We start from the raw sequence: 10,848 nt of genomic DNA on the forward strand, positions 1-10,848 counted from the left end.
AGCCGCCATTTTGCGGTAGGATGAGCGCATCGCGTGAGCGGTTAGAGAGAGGAATAAAAGCATATTTTACCTTGCAAGTCAATATATAATAGTTTTACGTTCATTGAAAACCTATAATATATTTAAATTAAGCTGCGATAGAATAGAAGGCAAAGGAGTGTGTCGACAAAGGGGGTTAGTTTCATTAATTTACTTAAGTATTGTATTTTTATTAAAAAGATACTTAGTTCAAAAGGTTTCCTCCATTGATCTTGTCTTTTTTGTCTTACAATGACAATAAAGCAATAAGGGATTAATCAACTTAAATCCGCATCATTATTTAGAATTTTCGCAGTATAATTTCCAAATATTATTTAAATTGTCCCCCGGAAAAGGACTTTTTTTGGGATGATGATGGGAATATCTAAATAGAGCCCTTTTCTTTCGACCAGTAAGTCAGTTGGGCAACTTTAAAATTCTTTAAAAACAAAGATGACTTGAATGCGTGAAGCCAAGTTGTATATCTATGTCAAATTTTAAGTCGATATCGATAGTAATTTTCACCAACCTCCATATAATATATCAAACTATAAACCTTTGTGATGTTTTATAAGGCTGATAAGGTATTGTAGTCTTGCATTTGGAACACTTTCAGAGTCTGATGTGGAATCCCTGTCATCACTTTGGGAATCATCATCAGCCTTCGGCCGAGTGTCAACAACCTCTATCCTCAGAGGTTGTTGACACTCGTAGAGACACGAAAATGTGTCTGGTATATTTTTGGTGATGGTATCTGTGACTGTAGTTGCGCTTGTGTTATTTATTTTATTAATTTTTTTTTTGTTTGATTGTGAGTATATTAACTGCATGAAAAAATACTCAACACAAGCCTAATTTTTTTGCATGATTTAACCTTCACCAGGTTCGCCAAGTAGCAATTTAATTTACATACAATTTTCAATCTATTATTTACTTAAAATTGCTCAAATAAAAAAGCTGAAGAATTCTGGGCAATTGGCAAAAATTAATACACAAGGATGTACTGAAATTGCCCCTATCATCATTAAAGTCATGGTTCTTTGCCTCTGCGCAAGGTAACTCGTATGTAATCCTATGTCGTGTTTTCTAAATTATCTAATTCGGAAAATTTACCTGCTTGCAGTTAATAGGAAAGACAACGACGTCACGCTAGCAAAAATAGAAAGAACTTCGATTTAAAATAAGAAATATTGTATAAACATAAACTTCAATTGACCTTTGACCTTGGAAACATTTTATTAACCTTTAGAATTAAAATTTGTTGATCACCCAGTGAATGTTGATTCTCAGGTCAAATCAATGATATCCCATTAACATTTTCAGGATGTGTGAAGTTATCTCCTGAGGACACTCTACAGTGACGCCGAAAAATCAGTATTTTAATGGCAAGGATACAGTAATGTTATATTGCTTTTAAGGGTCGCGATGTACAAAAATCATTGTTATTATAATTGTTTGTTTTGTAAAATTGTAACTTGGTGTATACATAAATGATTTCAATGATAGTACCTACCTATTTATTTATTTATAATATAGCAGAAGTTTAGGTTTTACGAAACAATATTTAAACAAGATAATTATAAATATACTTAATACATTTAACAAACCTAGTAAGTCAAATAACAACTTTAACGCAACATTGTCGCTACCCTCGTCAGCTTTAGTCAGGCTGCTTAAAATAATAATCAGTTTCAAGTAGGTGTAGTTACTTGATTTAAAAATTACTTGAACATGTTTATGTATTTACAGACATACATATTATCATTACGCCTGTCTCCCAGCGGGATACTTAGGTCCCAACATAATGTGAAAATCCATTTCTGTCCGCTGCTCTAAACTTTTTAATCTATCTACTAACATCCATTTCAATAGGGATGAGTTCTGTGACATTTACAATTTTTACTTTCCACCTTAGACTATTTTTCCATCGTCTAAGCTTTCCACCATACTATTTGTAACTAATCTCTCAACCAGGTTAGGACAATACATAGTAAATATGTCATAATACTTATACCAAAAACAAGCAATATTAAATTTGTTGATAAAAATTACAGTAGAAAGAAAGAAAGAAAATGAAAATGAAATGACAAAGATAAAAATAATTACCCCAATTACTTGATGCGTAAAACGGGATATTTTATCCATAGAGATGACATGAAATCCATAAACCAAACCGAATATTGTGCATCTCGCGTCAATACGAGTGCGTACATCTTGTATGCGGGTCTTTTTCTTTTGTTTTGAGCTTTGCGTGATGTTTTTGAAGTAATTGTTCAAATTTCGTTTCGTTGCAGATGATTTTATGCTTTGTTGTTGACTTTTTGTTTGGTTGCTGTTGTTTTTTTAATTTGTTGTGTAGTTTTTTTGGTAACTTATTAGTTGAATCCTTTCTATTTTGTCCATTATTTGTTGTTAAAATATTTTTTGTATATCGATGTTGTCTTCGTTATAAATTATTTGAATCGATTTTTTTTTCATGCGGTTTTACATCACTACATCTCTAGAAACTTCAAATCTCGAACGTCACCGGGCTCATCCCATGTGAAATGAACTTTATCCGATTATGGAAACCAAAGGACATGTTATATATTGGCATATTATTATATAAATCAGACGTTATATGTATATGATGCATTTCGACGTTGAAAACATAAACATGTTATTGTCTTTGTTTAACTACTACGTACCGTCGTAACCCGAATAAGATAGCGTTACATTAGTACGTGCGAAACTTCAACTTCAACTTTTGTATCTATAGACCCGTCGTTTTGCGCTACGTGCTAAACACGGGAATCGAAAATACTTAACGTCTTCTTAAATGTCAACTGTCCATTTCGCCATTTTTGGAGTACGGAGACGGTTGTCAAAGGGAAGTACATCAAATATCGAAACCAATGTTTCGCCAAATGTTTTATTGACTTATTCGCATGAATTGTAATTAAATGGACAAAAATATTGACAGTGAAAACTTAGTAGGTCAATGGTGACAACAATTAACTATTGCCAAAAATGTGTCGCTAAGGGATGCGGCATTAGAAAAAACGAAAATCAACCGAATGTTACATTGCACTGGCATGTGTTATTTTACTATCTATAAATGATACTATAGCCCAAATATGCCTATCATGTCATTAGACTTATTTAAGTAGTTTATTCATAAGTCTTGCCAAATTTTGCTTTGGTTACTTTAGATTGACTGTTTGTTTATATATTTTGATGATTGTTGATAACAATTATTTTGATATAGTGTTGTTCTTGTAAGAATACATATTACCAATATTCTGTTATTAAAACAATTCATTACGAGGTTTTTATTATTTCATTATTATTATTTTTATTTTTAAAGGTAACAAATCAATTTAAAAAGAAAGAAAGAACGGTTGGAAATTATAGGACTGGCCAACATAAACATTAGATCAAATACCATTTTCGTTTGTTCGCTTCATTTTGAAGTCAAATTTTAATAGAACTTTGAATTGAACTAGACTACAATGATAATGCAATTCCATCGTTAAATTTATTGGTAAATAATTATATATTTAATTTTGATTATACAAGACTCATTACTAAGCATTATCAGTTCCTTAAAACTATCCACTCGTTTCCGATTTTTCCCCACTGACAACTTTAACACATATAACGTATATAGATACATGTCCATCTCACTTCTACCACCAGTGGTTATGATACGCGAAAAAGAGAGATCAAATAAATAACGCATAAATTAAATCAGACAGGCTTAAGCTGATTTTAGGTATACCGTGCTTTTGCCACTATCTTTTCCCCAATTTATGGGTCACTTTAAATATTGTATTTTTTTTACTTTTCAATACTTTTTCAGTTCGAAATATGTATACTAAGTTAATACTGTTCAAGGGCCAATAAAAAAGTAATGATTTGTCATAATTGTTTTATTTGGTTACTAAAACTCAACCAAGCTAAATGTGGTCTGGCGGATTCTCCCTCCTTAAACTCGGCAGATTTCATCATTATCATGAAACCATTAATACGTCCCACTGCTGGGCACGTGTCTCCTCTCAGGCGAGTGCATAGGCGACAGTCCACCACACTGGCCCAATGAGGGTTGGGGATTGCACACGTTTTCCGAGGACTTTGAACCTTCTTCAAAGTTTCATCACGATGTTTTCCTTCACCGAAAAGCTCATGATAAATATCAAATTAAATTTCGCACAAATTGCGAGAAACTCAGAGGTGCGAGTCTGGATTCGAACCCACGACCCTCTGCTTGAGAGGCACTAGGTCAAACCATTAGGCTACCACGGCTTCATTTTCTTCTCAATTTCTTTAACGGGGTAAAATTTTAAAAGTAGACAACCCAGAATTTATAGGTACTCTGTTGGTATCCCTTTTCAGTATACGCGAGAAGCTTCTCTATTCTTTTTTTTTATTCTCCCTCTACGTACAAAACTGATGCTGGCACAGGCCTAGTGGCCGCCATAAAGCAGTTGAACTTACAAATGCAAACTTACAGTCCGTCTAATAAAAGCCCATAATGCAATCTTATAAACGTCGGCTAAGGTTCGTTAATGAATTGTACCCATTGTACCCTATATTTCAAATCCTCCTTGCACAATGATTTATACTAGTAAAAGAAAAATTCACCAACTTGGCTGAATGGTTTTAAATCATATATGCTTTTCCATAACGGCAAGAATTAAAAAAACAACAATATATTGTTTATTACGTTTGAGGTACAATACTAAATTTGCAGTTGCTTGAATTGTAGTAAAATTACTCATTTTTTGAGCACAACTGAAAGGTAACGCCTTCAAAAGCTTGTTTATTTTAGTCTGTCTCCGTACTATAATATTATATGTCAAAATTAGTTAACACCATTTTAATTTTCTATTAATACTTGGTTTTCATTACTGAATTACCCCTCTATGCATAGCCCTGCTCAGTGTGAGCACGCCTTGCTTATTTGAGCCAAACGCACGTCGTGCATTACCCAAGATGTGGAATGTCGTACATTTTTTAACATGTCAAATTCTCGACACTGATCTGGCTACATGCCAGCCGCAGCATTGTCTCACGTATCAGCCTCGCAACGGAGCTGCAGCGCGCGCCTGACTCACAAAGCAAACATTCTAAGACTACTACGTGAGACTATTGCGAAAGGCAGGAATGTGATCTGCATCTGCCAAATTTAACATTTACAGAAAGGCACTACGATGAAATGGCTGTTACCAATTCAACTGTTTGCACAGAGGATTGCAATTATTTCCAAAGTAATTGTGATACAACAACTGCGTTGCCTCTGTCTACCACTTTAATAACAACAGGATTATCAAAGAAAAACAATCTTACATATTTCAATTATTATCCAGAGGCCAAAATAGATACAATAAATAAATTTAGACGTATCAAACGCTCGAAAAACACACTGATAAACGAGGAAGTTAATTATGACTGGAAACCTTTGGATTACAGCGAAGGACGTAACGATATAAGTAAACGTAATTATATTGCCAAAAATAACGAAGCTGATTATAATAATATTATGTATTATTGGAATTACGACAAAAAGCAAGATATAGATACAGGCGAATATTATATTGATGAGCCACAATACTTAGTTAAAGGAAAATATTTAAGTACCTTGATACAAAATGACACGTTATATTTTTCTAAGCCGATACGTAGGTATAAAACAGATTCAATTACCAATAACCCACAAAAGTTTGTAACAAAGGAAGTCATGCAAGAAGCAGAATTAATTGCGAATAAAATAAACCAACAAAAAGAAGCCAGTTCGAAAAATTTACCAACCAAGAATCCAAAACGAAGGGACGTTTCAAAGGCAAACATAAAATTCAACGTCTTTAAACACGCCAGTAATGATAAGAATCTGTTTACGTTATCAAGTGAAACAAAATTAGTGGATAAAGCACAATATCACATTGACAATAATTACATTCTTACACCAAAATACGCCAACATTCAGAAGTCCTTAGTAAAACAAAAATGTGAACGTGGTGTGGATAAAAAATATCTACTGACCAATTACGAATCTGAAGACACAAGAAACGAGTCATTTGATGAAAATTTATTTATGCATAAACCAATCGCATCCAGTATTGTCAAACAACATCATACACGATTCGCGAGGCCGGGCATTAGGAAAGAGGAAACTAATATCTGTCGGAAATTTGAAACTAAAATGATAACAGATACTAGGCCTCATGAGATACCACATGGCAAGAAAGGTAAGTATAAAAAAAACATTGAAAACAGATGATGGTAACTTTACTAACCAGGCACAATGTACAGTCTATTGTCCCTGGTACCTTTAGTACTTGTAGACATCAGCATCTGAAAGATGAACCGTTTTACACCGACTTCGAATTTTGCTAGTCGTTCACAACATTTAATACTTGATAACGATGTTTGCTTTGTGCTGAAAATTTCTGCTGTAGAAGTAGCATTTTATTTATTTGTCAGATCAAAGAAAAATCTGATTAATTGACATAACCACATCGCGATGATCAAGTCTTTCTTCAGTAAAACAATTGCAGGACATAGTAACAGTTATGAAGATAAAGAAAGAAAGAAAAGGAATGAAGGTGAATGTGTGTGTATTACAGAATGCAAGATTAGGATTGGCAACGAGAAATTAGAACAGGTGAAAGAATTGGTGTCATCGTCCATCGGTACAAGAAATAACTTTCGAGAAGTAACTCATTCGTTCTTAACCCACGTTCACTTATCTTTCTTTTTTCTGAAACGAAAAAACACTTCATTATTTTGGAGATTTTACTAGTGTTCTGCTAAATAAGTCGGTTTGTGTATATGCCAATTGATTATAAAATATTATTAGTGTGTTTGTGTGGCCTCTTTCTGTCAGTATATTTTTTGACGTACAATTGAGCTAGAAGTCAGGTTACTATAAATTATATTGCTTTTATGTGTCTCCACCTTCGCAGAGAATCGATTGAGTCTTCGTGACTACTGGAATTATACACCGGAAGAACCTGCTATTACACTACACGCACTGTACCGCTTTAACGTTCTAAAGCTTAGAAAAGAATCTAATAATTTTAGATTTGGGAATACAGGTTACAAGCAAGTGAGTACGTTTGATTTTTATTGAGTTTCACGGTGCTTAACACCGTGATATTTGTATATTTTTGTGAAATAACTCTACTAGTTTGTTATAATTATTAACACAAAGAAGAACACAAAGAAAAATTCCTTCGATCCGACAGGACTTCAACCTGCGTTCATGTATACCTTACCATAGCTTTGCCAACTGAGCTACAGTTCGAGTCAGCAGGTCAACGAAATTCTTCTATGTGTCTGTTATAGATTTTTTTAATTGAGGTTTATCGGCTTTCAACGTCGTAACTGATACCTTGTGAGAGATTTATGAACCTTTTCACTCAGCCGATGCCTAAGTGTGTGTACTGATAATTTGAAAAAGTATAGAGATAAAATTTTGATAATTTTATAAACTTCTTACGTTTAAACGTTAACAAGTTTTTAGTGATTAGCCTATAATTAAGGTACGGTCACTACTCATGTGGTATGGTCTAATGGGCTGGTGTCCACTAGTCGGTGTCGAAGTGTAGAAATTTTGTGGAGTGGGTGCGGGTTCCTACTCATGCCACCCGAACTCCTTCAAGAATCTCAGCATCCTCCTGGATTTGGTGAAAACAAGGTTCGACGCCCTGTCGGACCATGTCGGAACATTGTAGTAGGACATGCGCGGCTGTTTGCTCTACCTTCACGCACGCTCTACATACGCACGGACAGTCCTCGTCCGTGCGTGATACCTAAGTTGAAAATGGATCATGACCCGTTAGAGCAGTAATTAGAGTACAAAGCTCTTGGGAGCTGAAGAAGTTTTCGACATAGACAAATATTGAACGTTGGGAGTGGTTCTCGCGACACAATACATGTTTTACGTGAGGAACCAAAAATAATGTACCTTCATTATTTTATTTCGCACCCTTACTGTTATAAGACTACATTATTTTCTTTATATATTAAAAAGGAATCTGGTACAAGAACATACAGGGTGAGCCTCCTTGTGTTCCTTGGTTTGACCACGTAAAATTAAGCAAGGGTGAAATTGTCAGCGCGCATAGGCATCGATCAACCAATTCGATTTACGAATTTTTTGTATTTGATGCGAGGCGATGGAGGGTGAATTCACCGAATTGCGAAGTGGATTTCCTGAGAGTATACATCATTTGCTCATCTAGTGCGTTCGGACGGAACCTATCAGGGGTACGGTTATTTGCACAGGTTGTTTTAGTGTTGGGTGTTTTCAATACATGTTTGGTTAGGTAATATTTTGATTTATCTGTCTCTATTTTATTGTTTTCTTGATGTAACGTTTTTATAATGGGGCTGACATGTTCAATAATACTACCTCCAAATAAATAGAGTTAAAGAACTCGGACTTTGAGGTAAAAACTTTGAATTCTGAAAACGAAATTATTCGATAATTTTTATAAACTTAAAACTAAAAACTTTAAAATTTGACATAATATATACAAATTTGCTTCATTTAATTCGTATGGTTTGTTTCTTATTTCAGTATCTGTTTATATAGTGTAATATAAGTTAGATTAACTACGTTTGTTTTGTTGTAGACCTTTTATTCAAAATTATGTTCCGACAATGTCCGACAGAGAACACAGGCGGAGACTGAGAAACAGCACTAAGCTGAGGTTTCATCGTTTTCATCAACATATCAGAAAATATAAATCTGAATACCGCATACTATATTAGTATGTGTATATATTATACATAATATAGAAACTCACGGTGTGTGTTTGATGAATGAAGTCCTATTTAATTTAATTTATTATTTTTTTCCTTTCGCGTGAAAAAACACTTTTCACTTTATGTTCACGTGTGGTTTTATTACACCAAGGATTGTGATTTTGTTGCAGGGAATATTCCTATATTGTCTCCCATGTATATTTCTGTTGATTCTGTATTTGTTCGCTTGGTACTATTCCTGCTACGTATGTCCTCGACAATTGCGAAAATATAAGCGTTGTGAGATGTGGAAAGTGAAACATTACAGGGTAATGTTTTGATTTATTTATATGGTCTATTGTCGCAAGTAGAGTCAGTCTTTTTGAAGATAATAATAATAACGCACACACTCGACATAGCCCCGCACTAGGGAAACCCTGTGTCGCGGGTGCCATGGACACACATATACAACCACAAAGAAGATGATTAACATGACAGTTAATTGCACATGTCGATAAATATTATTTCGACTATCGACTAAATACGATTATGCATGCAACATTCTTCGTCATAGATTCATTGGAATTGTCAACTTTTGTAAGTGTAACAAAAGAGGAGACATTTTGCAGTTTTTAATTTTAATTCAATATAGATCCTCATCGTTATAGACCAATATAGATAATCCGCGTGTTATTCTTAAAATGTTTATGAATAAAAATATATTTTGATACTAGTGGGCCAGCTGTCAAAACAAGAATGAAGAAAGCAATAACGCAGTTAGTAATCGTAAATTTCATAATTCTGACATTTTTGGCATTCTTTCACAATTTACCGACAAAAGTGTCGATAGTAACTACATGACTATTTTATATTTTATGGAAACTGGCTATCCTACAAGTGTCATTTTACTCAGTCTTCAAAAAAGACAGGGCATAAGATAATATTAATATGACGCAAAGATACTAACGACGACTGAATATGACTTTGTAAAGAAAGTTAAACATCCGATCATTCCCGCGTTTACAAAATGAAGAAGGACTGTCTCCATCCTCTGTCTTCAGTGAGGTAGATAATAATTGTTTGGCACTATTGAGGCTTTTGCCATTACTCTACGTTTTGTTTATCAATATTTCTGGCAATATGATAATAAAGATGGCTTGTATGTTCATGGGTTCCCAGTTTGGCTTTACCACCCGGTAGAGACCGTTAATCTCACTGTACAATATCCTTAAGTATATATAATACAATTCAAGATAATTATGTTTTTTCTTTTTCAGAAAATTGTGCGTTTGTTTTCATACCTATGTATGTTCTGGGGTTCTGTCGGAGTTCTGGCTACCTACGTAGCGCACGGTGAACTGTATTTCGTTACGAAAAAATATTTTGTCCTGTACTTCAAATTCCTGGATATTTTTTATGCTCAAGTAATAATGACATACTCAGTCTTTTTAGTTTTATGTAGGGATGTATCTAGTGTATTTCGAATAAAGTAGCGTAATCATCAAAAGAGGTAGATAAACTTTAACCTGTTCTGAGTTTCTAACGTTTGCGTGACAGCTTATTGATATGCATATTCATATATTGTATATTCATCAACACGGAACAATAAATACAGTAGAAATGGTTAGTTACCGTCCTATGCGTGACTACTATAGGTCTCGACAGACCTATTTCAGCTCAGTCTGCCATTTTAGCTTGTATGGTATGGTTGTTTCATTATTTCGCTCTAATTCTCTAAAATCCTAGAAAATAGTTATTTTTGATATAAGTGCGGAAAGTTAGTCATTATCCACGAGTCTCGAGGCTTCTTGGCCCGAGCCAGAGGCGAGGGTCAAGACGCGAGACAAGTGAAAATGACAAATCCGCACGTGTATCAAACGACGTTTTTTAATACATTTGCGAAAAACCTACATTGAAAGTAAAATAAAACAGTATTTAAAAAATCAAATCGTAAAAAAGTTAATGAAAAAGGCGGGAATGTAAACGATGAAAAAAATTAGTACTTTTTTTGGCCGACTTTTTTCAATATGGCAACTGTTGCCATTATTCAGCCACATTAAAATTACTATTTTATATTACTTTATTTTCTACATAATCGCT

General features: G+C 34.1%; 1 protein-coding gene across 1 annotated transcript; it reads left to right on the top strand.

The window, feature by feature from the left end:
- Positions 1-5,446: 5,446 nt before the first annotated feature.
- Positions 5,447-10,241, top strand: LOC113233933. Its single transcript, XM_026469169.1, has 4 exons — positions 5,447-6,245; positions 6,963-7,105; positions 8,940-9,077; positions 10,026-10,241. The coding sequence occupies exons 1-4, from the start codon at positions 5,540-5,542 to the stop codon at positions 10,239-10,241; spliced, it is 1,203 nt and encodes a 400-aa protein (XP_026324954.1). The 5' UTR covers positions 5,447-5,539.
- Positions 10,242-10,848: the final 607 nt, after the last annotated feature.

The sequence above is a fragment of the Hyposmocoma kahamanoa genome, unplaced genomic scaffold (genome assembly GCF_003589595.1).
Source record: "Hyposmocoma kahamanoa isolate Upper Pololo Valley unplaced genomic scaffold, ASM358959v1 80, whole genome shotgun sequence".
Taxonomy (NCBI): Eukaryota; Metazoa; Arthropoda; class Insecta; order Lepidoptera; family Cosmopterigidae; genus Hyposmocoma; species Hyposmocoma kahamanoa.

Excerpts from the sequence above, each read along its gene's own strand:
- LOC113233933 (XM_026469169.1), top strand. The coding sequence starts at position 5,540 with ATGTATTATTGGAATTACGACAAAAAGCAAGATATAGATACAGGCGAA. Across the intron at positions 6,246-6,962 it reads GATACCACATGGCAAGAAAG|AGAATCGATTGAGTCTTCGT; the intron begins GTAAGTATAAAA and ends CCACCTTCGCAG. Across the intron at positions 9,078-10,025 it reads GGAAAGTGAAACATTACAGG|AAAATTGTGCGTTTGTTTTC; the intron begins GTAATGTTTTGA and ends TTTCTTTTTCAG.